This window comes from Schistosoma haematobium, chromosome ZW, assembly GCF_000699445.3.
Source record: "Schistosoma haematobium chromosome ZW, whole genome shotgun sequence".
NCBI classification, from domain to species: domain Eukaryota; kingdom Metazoa; phylum Platyhelminthes; class Trematoda; order Strigeidida; family Schistosomatidae; genus Schistosoma; species Schistosoma haematobium.
In genome coordinates, this window is record NC_067195.1 from 56,300,703 (window position 1) to 56,317,080 (window position 16,378).

General features: G+C 31.9%; 1 protein-coding gene across 1 annotated transcript in view; it reads right to left on the minus strand.

The window, feature by feature from the left end:
- MS3_00010431 (uncharacterized protein) overlaps window positions 1–15,968 on the minus strand; it is a gene marked incomplete at both ends in the record, with an annotated part of 84,184 nt that extends 68,216 nt beyond the window's left edge. The window contains 10 exons of the mRNA XM_051218796.1: window positions 696–842; window positions 1,792–1,875; window positions 3,177–3,698; window positions 5,805–6,019; window positions 6,789–7,356; window positions 9,140–9,280; window positions 10,795–10,972; window positions 12,414–12,751; window positions 14,787–15,107; window positions 15,801–15,968. Of these exons, the coding sequence (XP_051071933.1) occupies window positions 696–842; window positions 1,792–1,875; window positions 3,177–3,698; window positions 5,805–6,019; window positions 6,789–7,356; window positions 9,140–9,280; window positions 10,795–10,972; window positions 12,414–12,751; window positions 14,787–15,107; window positions 15,801–15,968 (2,682 nt within the window). The remainder of the gene's footprint in view (window positions 1–695; window positions 843–1,791; window positions 1,876–3,176; window positions 3,699–5,804; window positions 6,020–6,788; window positions 7,357–9,139; window positions 9,281–10,794; window positions 10,973–12,413; window positions 12,752–14,786; window positions 15,108–15,800) is intronic.
- Between the last annotated feature and the right edge of the window lie 410 nt (window positions 15,969–16,378).

The following is a 16,378-nucleotide window of genomic DNA, read 5'->3' on the forward strand; positions in this document are numbered from 1 at the left end:
ACTTCCTAACTGCAACGATTTGAGACAAACTATTACCAGTTAAGAGTAAATACTTGGATAAATTGAATTTTTTGTAAATCAAAACAATCGAGACTCATAAGCAGGAAAACAGAAATAATAAGTACCAACGTAAGTACGTGTTCATTTTCTCTTATATCTTAGAGGTGGAAACAACAGATTATGTATTTATGTACAGATAGAAAAGAAATTCAACCATCACAAAGTCCTATGCTAATTGTCAGTTTAGTTTGCTTGAGATTCTATACATCTGACACCTTTTTCCATAAATCTATTTATTTATGGTACAATGTTGACAACAATCTAAAATCGGTTACAAACCTATCTATTAGGTTGGAAACTTTATCCGATCACTTATCACACAGCCAATGCTCCCAACATATCTATAAGTAGTTCAAGCAGATCATGTTGGTTTCAGACAAGTAACATTCACTGAAAAATTTCCCCTCTTCCCCCATTTAATAAAGTAGAATCATGAATGAAGAAAATGTTATTTTTCTCAATAGATGATATTTGCAAGTGAATCTTAGATACAAATCCTTCTCGAATACACGAATATAAGACTGTTGAATAAAAAATTGAGTTTTTCGAAAACATAAGAAAAACCTGATAGGTATAGCACAAATCAAAGGTAATCACAGAAATTAGTAAATTACTGTGATTCAAAAATAACTTACATCACTATGCCTGAAACCAAGTGCATCCAAACTATCTGCAGTTAAAAGATCACCATGAGATGAAATCGCCCATTTTTCATAATGCAGTAAAGAATCGACAACGCGAGTAATCAATTCATGTGAACGATTAAGTTCATGAAGATGATCCTTTATTAAAAATGAACGAATAAATAATAATTAAAATTATATTTTGACAATAAATAATCGATAGGTATTAACTGACGTTAAAATAAAATAGATTTTACAAAGTATGGAACTTTTAACCACAAAAAATACTGTAGATTTGCAATCCAATTTTGTAGAAATGAAAATTGACTACGGTTACTTTTGCCCAATGGGTATGGAAAATTTATGTTTTTAAAAAGTTGATAATTTACTAAAACAAAAAGCTGTGTAGAGACTGTTTAGTTTTAAGATCTATTTCATAAGAAAATGAAATCAATTAGAAAAGCATTGTAAACCAAATAATAATAGAAAAATGTTAAGTTTCGTTTGGAAACTTTTCAACATGGCTTGGCAAGGACCATACATGGAACAAAATTTACAACTTTGATGCTTCCGAGACAGCAAAATACACTACAACCTATGAAGCAGAATTTAATAGTTCTCATTTTCGTAAAAGTAAGAAACCATTACCCTTTTCCATTGGCCGCAGATATATCTCAATCTCGATGTGAATGGACTTTGCTAGTCACGACTTCTCAACAGAACTTTAAAATTCATCTCCAATCGAGGACAAAATAACCAACAAGTCCGTGATGACAAATAACTTCAAATAGAATAGTTTTGCTCAAATCTCCTAATTTTTATCGACAATTATATTTACAATTATTTGTAATCAAATAGTATCCTAATGTTATTTACAATAGCTAATTTGAAAATACTTAAGGTCTTCGTGAAAGTTATGTACAAGAGCTTAATCTTTGGAAATATTTCAATTATAGAATAGTACACTTCATTAATACTGTTGTGTAGATAAACTATCTCAAATCTTATACATTTCTAGTTTTAAATTAACAAAGGAATAAATAAACAATCTGTAGAGAAACGCTAGATGAACCAGTACGTAAATATAACTAAACGAAAGATGACTTACTCGTTTAGCTTTTCCAACAAAATTTTTCAATATGAATTCCAATAAGGATTTTAGATAGGCTAGCATAAAAAATGTCAGAGAGTTCTGTAAATAAAGACAATTAAAATTATTTAGATTTTACAGAAAGAAACAATGGAAAAAAAATTAAGAAATTATTTGAAATACAGCTGAGATCAAATATGAATTCGTTATGTAATCTGAACTTATATCTAGTGAGTTTAGAAAAAACGTTATCAGTGTTTCATATTACAATCTTTTTGATCATAAATACCGTTCCAATTAAAATATAAAACAAAACCAAACAGAAGATGAAACTGAGTGTCCGAAATTTAATCTTTGTGTAAAAGATATAATAGAGATTCAAACAAGTGAACTTAAAAAAAATCTAACCACGGTTAACATTGTCTATAACCTTTGTTGATTAACGCTGATCAAAAAAATCAAATTTGTTGAAAAACATAACTTTTCGATAGGTTAATTACTAGATATATTAAGTTTTACAAGTCAAAAGTAAAATATGTAGTGCGTTGTAACACTAGATATGTATTTTTCAATATTCTCTGCACAAACTAAACAATAAAAAGAGATTCTATGATACTCGATATGTTTCAGAATTTACATTTGATCAACAATATTTTCACGTTAGATAAATAATCGCTATAATAGCTTTCAAATTGGACGGTTAGCAGATACTGGTGAATTGTATCTTGGAGATATCAGCTAGAGGAATGTCATCAAATTGAAAGATTATTTAATCACCGAGAAACTAACTCTTCGTATTGTCGATAAAAACGTTGTACATCATACACTATAGATTAAAAACAATTAAAGGATCATATTGTCTAAGCAATAAGACTTCCATTTTATGTTTACGCGTTCAAGATAAACTATCAGGTACAACTTAAGGTTAATTCCATAGTGTTATTTATTCCATTTATTTAACATTAAAAACTCATTTATTTGAAAAACAGATCACTTAACAAATAATACCTAACAAATAAATATTTTATAAGTATCACCAAGATTATTTCACTTTATAACTTGTGTTTCTGTAGTAATGACCGTGAAAAGTCAGAAATTCAATTTTCTATGAAATAGGACACTAAGAATTATTTTATTATTTATTTTAAACAGATTGTTTATTAGTTACACATGATTTGTTTTTTACACTGTAAACGTTACCCATAATAACATCAGAAATTCAGTTTTGTTAGAGAACTGCAATAACAGAATACGTAATACTATTTATATAAAAAAGCTGTTTAAGCTTCATCTTCTTAGGATAGGACGTAAACGCAATAAATGACAGTAAATAAATAATGACGCAAAAATATACATATTATACTCTAAACAGCTGACATGTCAATTACAAATGAATAGCTCACCCTGCTTATATGACCTACAGCTTCTAACAACCAGCGCATCGCTCGTATTCTTTGCTCTACACCTGAACAATGAAATTCACGAATAATAACTAACTGTTGGGCTAAAGCTGCTTCAATCGGTTCAGGGTGCATATATTTTGAGAATTCCAACGCTACAGTAGGATCTGTTGTGTCCATTTTGTGCCCATGTGAAACAAGAATACGATCTACAAAAGTTATCTTTTGTGGTGATGATTGTTTTGGTTTATAATTTTGTCTGGAAAAAGTTTTTGCTTCTTCTGAATAATCTGAATGAGCTAAACGCCATAATAATTCTATGCACATATCAGCTGTGTTAGGATCTCTCGAAGATATTCCAATTCTACCAATCATATTCAATAGTCTTGCACGTGCATGACGTATGGTAGATGGCTCATCAGGAGGAGGTAATTGAATAAGAGATGTTTTAGATTTTCGATTGTTATTAGATTTAATATCAGGAAAGTTATGTGAAATTGCTTGTAGATCTAGATTCATCCAGCTCTAAAGAAATTTAAGTAAGTTGAAGAATTAAATAAGCATGACTAATATAGATAATACCTATAATCTACCTGTTATGTAATTATTAAAAATCATGGAAACTTCGTACTTAATCTAAACTGCTTTTATTATCAATTTAGTTATGAGTTAGTCATGTCACCTAAAGGGAAAGCTCATCAAGTTCAAACGTGTATGATAATGACGAAGGTATTTTATAACTTGGGCATTAAACTTTGGATACTATTATATGTGGATCGATGAAAATTGGGTTACTAGGTGATAGACTGATTAGCAGATATGAATAATTTAAATCAATAATAACCAGTTTATCACATGAAAATTGAATAAAGTGCAATCTTCCAATTATAATTTGGAGAACACTTTTATAAATGAACTTTTTACAATTTATACCGTAATGCATTTTGTATTAGCGTTACATGTTCACGTTTAGCATGGTTAGAAAACAATGATGTTGTTTTTAAATAAATAACTGTTCAGTTCGCACTAATTCTCTAGAAACGGGCAACGCCATATATATGAGAAATTTGTGAATAATTTTAATCTTCACTAAGACGCAGGTATACCCGACTGACTAATCGCAAGTAGGAAGAAAGGTGAGCCCTGGATCCCACCACTAACCACTATCCAACTTTGGTAAAAACATGTGAGTGAATGGAAAGATAGATTTAGTTCATTGCTATTCTGTTGCTGTACTTATTACTTTGACTACTTATTTACGCCTGTTACCCCTCGTGGAGGAGCACAAACCAACCACTAGCATTCTCCATCCAACTCTGTACTGAAAAATTCTTTCCACTTGTTTCCAGTTGCTATTCATCAATTTCATATCTGCTTCCAATTCCTGATGCAATGTGTTCTTTCACGTTTGTGTATGTTGAGACCTACTGATGCAGAGGTTGCTGCTACAATGGCTTTCCTCACCTGTACTTGTTGGTGGGTATGGGATAGAAGAGCTAGGTCATCTGCAAAGTCCAAATAGCCTAGTTTCATGCAAGCTATCAATTGTATTCCATACTTCCTTTCAGATGTGGAGGTCTTCCTAATCCAGTCAACCACCAGAAGAAAAAGGAAAAATCAGAGTAAGCAGCTTTGTCTGAAACCATTCCTCACCTGGAATGCATGGGTTAGATGTCCTCCATGAACGACTTTTCAGTGTAGCCTGTCGTATGAATTTCAACATCATATATTTTCTTAGGTCAGTCAGTCAGTCAACTACAACGTAGGACCAGGTTATAACAAAGGTGAAAATTTGAAAAGTATTTCTAATAAATATCTGAAAATTCTTAGCTTCGTAGCCAGGTTATCTATGAGTCACTTATACGTTTGTAGATTACTTGGGGAACAGTCTATTTAAGCTTAGATACTGTAAAATTAAATTTAACTGTACATCAATATGATATACAAGAGACATGTGCACTACAAAACATTTAAGTTAATACTAATATACACAAGAACATTGAAAACACTACTTTGAACAGTCTTACTTCTAACTATTCTAATAATTAATTTTTTAGATAAAATTAACGTTAATTGAAAAAATTTATAAAACAAGATATGAAAATTCCAAATATACTATTCAATAAAAATGTCACCATGAAAATGAATCAAACAATACAAGAACAGATGACATCAATAGAAGTATGATAAAATGGTGTTTGAAAATTGCAAACTAAAAATTAATAGTATTTATGATAGTAAAAAATGATTTGGATACATTACAAACAAGTTGAAGGGAATTTTCATCATTAACCAGCATCAACTAAAGAAACATCAAAACCACGGGCTACTGATAATATTACGTGAAGAACGCACTATACTGCAAATGGACTGAGTTTCAAATGTGAAAACCGGTAGGTAACAATTTAATTGTCCAATGTTATCATGCTCATTGCAAAATCTAAAGGTTGTATATTCCATAACACGCACATTTTTCGGCTTGTAATGTTGATAAATCTCAAATTATGACAAAAGCTGTTCGATGATTCACTGTATTCATCAACATTATTTCAGTTAATGTCAACTCGTGAGGATTAGTTTAAAAATGAACTTTAAATAAAGCCTATAAATAATGTAAAGCGTTCAACTAACCAGTTCAACAAGAAAAAATAAATGCTTTAATTGAGATTGAGTAAATCGAGACGATGCCAAATCTGTGAGTAAATTTAATATATTATCTACTGCTGCACCATTTTGATGTGATGTTCGATGCCACAAAGTTGTTAAATCATCATTTGTAATACGCTCACCAAGAGCACGGAAAAAGTTATTTAAAGTAGTCATATACGCTGTATTATCCAATTTGTCTAAAAATATTTTAAAAAAACGTTTAGACAGGAAATAAAGAAAATATTAATCATAAGAACTAAGTTCATCTCATTACTGATCAAATGAAAAGAAGTACCAAACTTGGATAAAATGTCATTTGTTTTACAGTCAAAGGTTAGTACATTTGCATAACTTGAAAGGTTCAAATCATAACGAAACCTCCGGTAAGCAATTTCCATGAGGCAATATGAATGAAAGCGGGAATTTTGTAAACAATTGTATTTGCAAACCTACCCAAGTATATGGTAAGAAAAAAGTGACACTGAGAACCAAAATACTATATAGACAACACTTAGTTGAACTGCTAAAATATAAAAACACCTTTACTTACTGTTGTGGATGCGGAGGAATAGACCAATAATTATCATGTTAAGTCCAATGGTGTCCTTGGACTTTAAATGGACATTTCCTATTGGTCGATATCTGTTCACTTGTTGAGTATTGTACAAAATGTTGTTTCCTATTTTTATGGTACGATGTGGTATGCTTGGTTAGTATATAAATAGAGTATGTTTGAAATATAATGATTCATATCTCCGAGGCTGTGGCTTGTGTTCTGGACTCAACTGACTGGGCTAGACAGGGGAGCGAGACCAATCGAGACTCTAGGCCGTCCGTTCGTGTTTACGTGTCACTGTAATCGATCGATAACACAGGGTAAAAATCGACAGCAACCTAAAGCCATAACACTTACTTAAGGTTATTCATTGAGTATAATGAATATTCAATATTATTGAAAATACTTACGTAGAGATTTGGATATCACTTCGTTATCTTGAATCCAAAACATTAACTGATCTAAGCGTAAAACTCGTCTCCGTTGACGTTTAGCTAAGAATGCAGCATTTTCTGTAGCTAATAAACTAGCTGATGTAAGTGAAACAATTGGACGTGATCTTTTTTGATTATTTTTATTCCAATTACTAGATGAATTATTAACATTTTCAAATTGTTTTGATACTTCCAATTGTTGGATAAGTTCTCTTAAAGCCATCATACGTCCGTTAAACGTTGCACCACCTACACCTTGTGGTGGTGATATAGCTGTAAGCAACAGACTGTAATGTAATTTATCAATTACAGGAATAGAAAACAATGATACTTGATCGTTTAATTGTTGATTAAAATTGTTTTTCTTATATCGTAAGATAACATCATCCCAATTCGGTTCAAAAACAGTGAACATTAAACTACCTAAGCAAAAACTACATTCTTCTGATGTCAATAAAGAACCAAGATTATCTGCAACATTTAAATCTACCAAACGATATGTTAAAACTCGAATGCTGGTGATCAGCTCAAATATACGTGAATCCTGTGTTTTTTAAATAAAAGAACAAGAAATACAACACAACTGTAGATCAGTAGACATAAGACATCAGAAAAATAACTGAACATATCAATATTATTTAACTTTAGAAAAATCAAATAAAACTTTTCTTCTTCTTTTACTAAACCGTTCAAATGATAAAGGCTACTTGTGTAAAAAAATATTCATGTAAATCACTTAGATGTCATTATCTTTACAACAGAATATGAAGTTCAGTGATTAGGATAAATTGTATCTTATGTTATACGTTCATTCGTTCCACATGATTGTGTTTCTTTAATTTATATCAGAAGTTTGTTTTTGTAAAATGTGTCTTTATTCAAGTCCACATGAAAATGACGCCTAGCGTATAAGATGTAAGTTACCATCAAAACATTTTCGAACCGTTGAAGATTGTAACAAAATTTAAAGATTGTTCTCATAATGAGTTAATATTCACTAAAGAAATACGACAATTACAGAATAGTAAACATGCATATTGTTAGAAGCTTCGTTACAATATGGATTCCAGATATTTCAGATAGGGGGAGAATACGCTGAATGATTTGTTAACGAACATTGAATTATTAATTAAATTAATCAGACTTTAAAGACTTGACTTTTTGAACAGTCATCTTTACCATACAATGATACTGAACAATATGCATCTTAGGCAACATATTTTCCCTATGTCGTCATGTTTTATTAAGCAAGATATATGAAATACATTTATACATTTTATGTCATTAAGATAGCATGCAATTTGAATAACTCTTCAAATAACAGTAATCTATAGTTATTATTCTTTTCATCAGTAACCGATGTACAAATCAAACCGTGATCATTACGAAATTCTGTAATACAATACCAGCCACATACGTTTTTTGAAATGTTTAAATTCATGTTCGAGATAACTTCAAGAAAACTCAAAAGTTAGCCTTCACACGTTGATGAAACAACAGCAAAAATCAATACTAGAATCAAAGCACATTTTCATAAATATTTGTGTTGAAAGTGGATTTTAATATTTTTATGAACGATTTATTCAAAAATTCTATATAAGAGTTCTACACACATGAGAATGACAATTGAACGACATACATTTTATCGACCTATGATCAAAATATAAAGCAGAACAAAATCAGTCAATGGATTCGATAGATATTACCTAGACGGTGTAGATTACTTTATCTTCAGTAAATTAAGCACTCACTTCATTCAATTCATTCCGCTCTTCCAAATATATTGATCAAAAACATCCAATTTTTTCTCAGTAGATTTATTGGATAGATTAAAAGACATTGAGTTAGGAGAAAAGATACTCATTTAAATACATTCACAATGCCGCTGGAGGTTGAGCGTGAAATAAGCGCATCAAAGAGTAATCAGAAAACAAATGAGAAGTGCTCATGTAAAGAAAATAACTAGTAAAAATATTTAGATGTGCAAAAGGTGAATAGCAGAATAATAGATGACATTAAGGACATTTTGTGGATTTAACCATTTATAACCTGTCTAAGAAACTCTGATATATGTACAAGAAAAGATATCAAAAGTTTAAATATAAATTAACTATTAATGCCATTCAAACCACTCATCTTTGAATTACTAACTTAATCATTCCGTAAATGAAATAATAAATTGACTACTGACAAAACACAAATTGAACTTCACCGAATGCCTGATAAAATAATGTGTATAAGTCTGCTAGGTTTTAGTAAAATCAAACACGTACAGTTACATACCTTAATGTAGAAACTATTGATTATTTATCACCGAATTAACTTACTCTATCTTTAAAATCTTCTATACATAAATTTGATAAACGCCAAATAACACGATACATAACCTTGGCTGCATAACTTTTCAGAGTATACAAAGTTAAATAATCACAGCATTTAGCCATTGGAAGAAGAAATATCGATGTAAGCTAAGTAGAAGCAAGAAAACATTAGAAAGCCAATATGGTTGATAAAATAAAACAATCAAACAACCAAGTAACGGAAATAGAAAAATAAACGGGATCAAAAACCAAATTTAAGGATGTGAATGGTAGACATTAGTAAATGTGAATTAGTGAACGATAGAAATTAATTAGCTCATTTATTAAATATGAAATTTCTACTTTAAAAAAATCAATGGATGCGCACAAAAGTGTCTTGGGTTAGACTGAAAAAAGAGAAGTATTAGAAAGGAATGAAAACATGAACGATTTCGAAAAGTTTTTAAATCTGCTTCCTTCACAGGTGAATCGAGAAACAGAAAAATGTGAATACATGGATAGTTGAAATCTTTTGTCTAGTTTTTTTACACTTAGAGGAGGAAAAAACTATGAACTAGTCAGAGTAAACATTACTACTGAATAACAGGATCGAGATTCCAGGATTAGTACTCCTGAATCCAGATTGCTTGTGATTATCTTCCTGTATTTTCAATTCACATAGGATAGACAATTTCCCGTCAGTAAGTTGGGATTCATAGGGATAATTTTGGTGATAACTAATTAGCTTAATTTCAGTATTCATTTGGGAATGAATGCACGGTATATCCAGAAGCTGTTTTACACTAAGATGAAACATCTATGTAACTTTACTGCCGTTTTGATTACGGCATAAATCGATTATTTTAACTCGAAACAAAAACTATCTTCAAGTTAATCGACTTTTATAAAATTAGGTTAGTGGCAGTGGGGTTCAAACCGGAGTATATAAATTTTTACATGTAAATAAGTTATGTTACTACTTCATTATATTACGCGTCAACATTGTCTAATAAAACATTAACAACTACCAACCAAAATATTTCAAAGATATTTCTTTACATTGTATTGACCTACTTTTATCAAGAGAACGCGATTGGTGTAATGGAAACAATTATTATTATAACCAATTGTACCGGGGATTGTTTTACCGTACTTGTTTGTTTAACTGTACCAAAACACATACATTCTTCCGTTGCTTGTGACCTTGCACGAATTCGGTTACGCTCAGTAACCACACTTGTAACCTGGCACGATCTCGGTATTATTTTGATACCACAAGATCGCCAACAAATACATCTCTACTAAAGCCACCAACTGCCTTCTGATATTTGGCCTAGGGGGGATCTTGTCGGTTAACTGGCACGTAGTCTTCCTGTAGTGGTGATCATAGTCAACGGCGACTCAACGCCACACTACAACACTATTTTATTTATCTTGGAATGCTAACAATTGTCTATATGTTATTCCCGATTCGGTGTGAAAAATGAAAAGCTGTCGTGATTTTGAAACTAGAAGACTGAGCCTACAAAACTATACTAAGCTTACAGCAGTTCTAAAAAGCAGATATGAACTCTTCGTAACTGAAGAAAATGGTGATTATTTTAAACAGAGCATTCATTATAAGTGCTTCTAAAAAGTAACGAACACACTGGTAATGTATGAATTTAAAAGCATTAACTAACATTTATATTAGACCAGGATTGAGTTGCAAACCAACTAAGCAGACTGAAACCATTGTAAACACCAAAACAATTGAGCAAATTGACAAGATAAAAATTCCTTGGAGTTGGTAATGCCTCAGCAAAGACGATATTTTCCAAATGTTTATGAGCGATTTGACTCCAGTCATTGAATGGATCACTTTAAAAAAAGGTTATAAAGAAAACTTTTAAAGAGAGCTAAGATCCACAAAAAACCTACTTCTTTGTTCTATATATAAACCCATATCACGTCACTGTAGAGGGAAGCTACAACACAAAGTGATACCGTTTCTTTTGAAATCAGTGCTTTATTGGAGTGTACAAGACAGTAAAAACATATTTTTTGTAAAATCTTCTAGGAGTTGATCTATAATTCACCTGGACTGAGTATACAAAAATGCTGACAAAATTCAGTCTTGTACACATCTCAAACAACAATCCCTAATGTTTGGGATATATTTCTCCTACTCTAGGTACAAAATAATATTTAGGATTAAATCATAAATCGCCTTGACTAGAGTGACAGAACATTGACTCGGTCAGACCTGCTTTTGATTGATCGTACTAAATATTTTTGCTGTTCTTTTGTACCATTTTAACTTGGGCTAATTTAATTTGCTTATTTATTCTCTGGAAAAGTAGCATACACTGCGTCGTGAAACGTCAGAAAATTTAGTTTTTCTATTCATTGGAAGATTACAAATACATTATTTTTATTAGTAACAATCCACAGATGCTCCATTGATTTGGAATTATTAGGTCAAACCTTGGTGATGATGCCTGTATATTTTAGGGCTACTTAGAGCCAACGCCTAGTCTTAACATATACAGCGAAACAGAAGAACGTGTAAGCTACTTCACTTAGCTCAAAAGTTACACCAGTCTTAAAGAGTTCGTGGTTGGCTAAACCTTGAAACAAATGAAAAATGGGCATTTGGATCCTGATACAAAAGGATTTGAATAAAAGGCTGACAAAATAATGAATTGTAAGATGAGGGTTATTTAAATTCTGAATAGCAAATATATACCAGTTTAACTAATTTAAAACCAAGTTACCAAGAGTCATTAATTATCATTTCGCTAAATCTAGAGTACTTCATACTTATAGGCTGCAGGCTTCAAATTAGAGGATCAAGGTTGATTAGTATAGGTTACGTGAAAAGTCATAAACGCATACAAAAGAATGATATTCATAAATAAGACAGTTGGAGCCACGGTTTATGATGGAATATATAGACCGTAATATGGTAATAATCATGAAGATTACGAGAGTAATTTCATACGTAAAAAAAGCAAAATATGTCATCATAGAAGCATGACAACTAATGTTATAATGTCGATCCTTCAAATCGGAGTTCTATTGTTTAAGGTTTGCAAGTCATCCAGGATCTTAATTTGATGATAATCCGAGCTTGTCAGGTAAATAGATCTACGAAATTGATTAAATTCTTGCTAACAACGAGATTAATATTGACATCATTTACTATTGACCTATTAGTTCAGTAATAATTAAATCTTTATATATCTAAAACTATAAGTAAATATCAAGTGTATTAGATATAAGTTCAAGGTAAAGGTATTATGTTCAATGATTGACTTACGCATAGGTTCCAGTATTACAATTTCTATCTCGACATAATTGATGGTAATTTGTCTCACAGTCAAAAATCATTGAAAGTATATGAAATAGTTCAGTGAATAAAAATGCTCCACAGCCTAAAACACCAATAGATTGAAGATGTTTATCTCTCAAAGGTTGTGATTCAACAGAATCTTCTTTGTCATTTACTTTACCATTGTATTCTTTGATCTCTCCAAGAATGGCCACTTTTAATGTACTCATATACTCACAAATTAGACGAATTATTAACTCTAACATGTTATGTACACCTTCCAAAGTATCACGATCCCAATTGAATACAGCCTGCGATGTCATTAGCTTTATAGAAAGAAAAACACCGATTTGTTTCCTTAAATTTCTTAGCAAAAAAATAAGTTGAAAGTTTTTAAAGTAGTAATATATTACTTTAGGTATTGCATTAAATTTTTCGGACATATTCGAAGGAAAACACTGACTGAAAGACTACTAAAAGTAAACTGTTGGACAGTCTTTCCACCTCACTTCTGGTTTACAGACAAAGGATATTTCACCTCCTAAACACCACGATAGACTTAATGTTAATTAACTGAAATAAAAAACCAGTGCCCGACACTTTAACGGTTACCATTTGCAGCAACCACTGTACAACACAATATGTCCGAAAATTAAATAATTTCCACCAGACGTTTAAGAGATAAACAGTCATCCAGTTATGATTTCCAACTCTGACTAAAGTGATATCAATGACTGGAAACATCTACAGATGATTTTGTTATATCCCAACGAGAATAACGAAAAGTAGCTGCTGAGATCTATTTATGGACTAATATTATAGGTATACTTTTTAATGTAAAACTAGTAACTAGTTTATGTGTATCCATATTCCTCTAATTATGAGCTTTATTTTGACCAACAGACTATTATTATACGACTTACTATCCTTACGTTATACCCAATTAATTAATTACAATCTCAATCACAGCCACTTTTTGGCTCGATCTCGTACAAATGCTATTTTCTATTTCTGGTGTGATGTGGTGTGTCAGGTTTCTATATAAACCCAGTATGCTTGAAATACATGATTTATATCGCGGAGTTTGAGATTTGTGTTATAAACTTAACAGGCAGGGAGAAGGATCAGTCGGAATTCCAGTGTCCTTCGTTCAGATATATGAGTCATTTCTTGGTCGTATAAATTCGCGCATCTAAATTTGGCAATCGTATTCGTGGTAATCCTACAAGGTGAGGACATAACAGTTATTATAACTATTCATGGAAAAAACGCATTCCAAACATATTAGCATTCTTGCTTGAGGTGTTAATACAACATTGTATTCCGTCAGCGTATTTACCAAACCAGTTTTTACCATTTATGGATTATAAGTCGACAAAAGAATCTCTTGGTAAATCGATTGCTGAAAAGTCAGACGATAAGATCGTTATCTCTAAAAGAATATCTATGACAAAGTAAAAATGGTGAAAGTGAACTACCCTGACATAAGCACTAACTTAACCAGCAGTGATTCAGTAGAGATCCTGTACAAGGTTAATATACTTCATTAGTACGCTTTTCAATGACAGATACGTAAACCCTGTCGATCTATGGAAACGAACGCCGCCATGAGGTCGACAAATACACCTATGGATGGAAATTGAGAGGTATATCCGTGTTCGAGAACCTGATGAAGGACAAATATTTGGTCTATGCATCCATGCTCAGGTACAGATTGATCTTCATGAATCCTTGTTCTCACGTTTAGATTTAGTATAATATTATTATGGAAAATGAATACACTTGTAGAGCGATGTTTCAATTTTGAAAGGCGATTTACTCTTGGAAAGTAAAAATTTTATTGACTTATTTATAACCTTCAGAGATATACAGTATATTAGTTTATGCATAAGTGACCAGTAAACTAACTACTGTTTCGAATCTCTCACTTTATTCAGACATTAAGTGTGTGTTATGACAAAAATTCAAGAAACGTAAATAGTTAATCAATGCATCAGCTCTGAGACACATACAATAACGTGACTTTTATGTAAATGAATCCTAAAGAAATCTCAGTTTTACTTCTAAGGAAGATAAGTCACGCAAGTAAGACAAAATCACTGAGATGAACAAAAATATTACACGGAATGTAGGTTATGATGTATATCAATTAAACTTATAGCTTTCACTTTGTAATGTATGGCGCCTGCTTCATGGAAATCGCAGTGCTTAAAATGATATCTAATTATACGTTTGAGACATCAGTCAATGAGTGGCAAACGACTGTAAAAATAGGATAATAAAAATCATGAAACCGTAAAATTAACTTTTGCTGGAGTGAAAGTAAACAAAATACCACCAATTCATTATGCATTAAACTACCTTAGTAACACACTCCTTCAAACATATAGTAAGAAAGCGTTGGACTTCAGGGTATAAATCGAATGTCTTCAAACCATTGACTTTTATCTCATAAACAGCACCCATAAGGCAAACACCAAGAGATTGTGACCTTAGACACGGAATATCCCATTGTTCTGTTAAAACACGACTTTGAAGTCTACTGAACTCAAGAGAAGAAAATCCTATGCTTATGTTATGCCCCAAAACTAGTTTATCAAGTGGATCTGAGCTTTCATCCAATGAAACAGTTGCTGACCCGGAACATTCATCTTCTAAAGTTTCCTTGCTGCGTATCATACTCTAAAAACGAAGAAATAGGAACAAACAGTGATGGATATGGACGTTATTACATAACTTAAAATCAAATCGCAATATAGAAATCTACTCATTTTTAGAAGATTACATACCAACAATATGACACCCGTCATGAAAACGCATGTACCTCACATCGCACTTCGTAATAATTACTTACATATCGTAGTGCCCTGCAAAAACTACTAATTTCTGTATTGAAGACGTTCGAGTATCAAATGAATATGAGGCGTAACTCAATGAGCTACAAGTACAACCAACAATTAGTCCTCACTACACAAAACTGAACCTGATAAAGCCTTGGTATACAGTGGCAAAGAAATATGGAGGACTACACACACCCTGGTAAAAACCAAAACGTATTACAGAAACATATCAAGCTATGGTAACAAGTGTAAGAGGGAAATAATCTCCATGCCTTGTCAATCCAGGTACATTTCAGATAGGTAAACAGTCGGTTTCTTGCAATTCTATGTCGTTTCTCAATAACCACGACACCACACAAGCATAATAATCAATATTTTCTAGATTAAAAACCTATAATAAGCTGCTTGTTTCATTTGAGGGGCTTTAGCCAAGTCACATGCATCCCAATAGTTTAGTTTGAACATTGACCCATGAGCAGTTTAAATGTTAATATGACGAGCGGAAACAGAAAACTTATTTTGAGCATCTCCTTACCTTATCTGGAGTAAAAGCGCAACTATTTCTAGTATATACACCTTCAGAAGACAGTACAGATATCGCCTCATTTACATCTGAACTACATGACTTTAAAACTGCCCTTATGTTGTCCTCATCCGTAAACCCCATCAGCAAAAGTTTCTGTAGATTCTCTTCATCACTCATGGCTGAACAAAAACAATACTAGTCTCTCAAATTAAGAACGAAATCCAAGTCCCATTCTTTATTCAAGGCGCACAGATTTGTGATGCAACTTGACGAATTTAAACACAATCATCTCAAGCTAACTTCGTGAAAGCCATCGCTCTCATGATATCCGTGTTTTTATAGAATTAATCGAACTACTTATGACCCAGTTATCTATTCTTTTATTTTCGTTTTCCTTGGAGTTATGATATCCTATAGACCAATTACTCAAGGTTAGTATCAACGCGAAACTTACAAGGAAAATTCACAAGTAAGGAGTTCAATAAAGCAGGCTTCCTATCAGGTTTGCTTTATATCTTCTTGGAGTTTATTAGTCTTAGATTTTCCCACGGTCTGGAACGATCAAAACTAATTCCTAGGAGTTATTC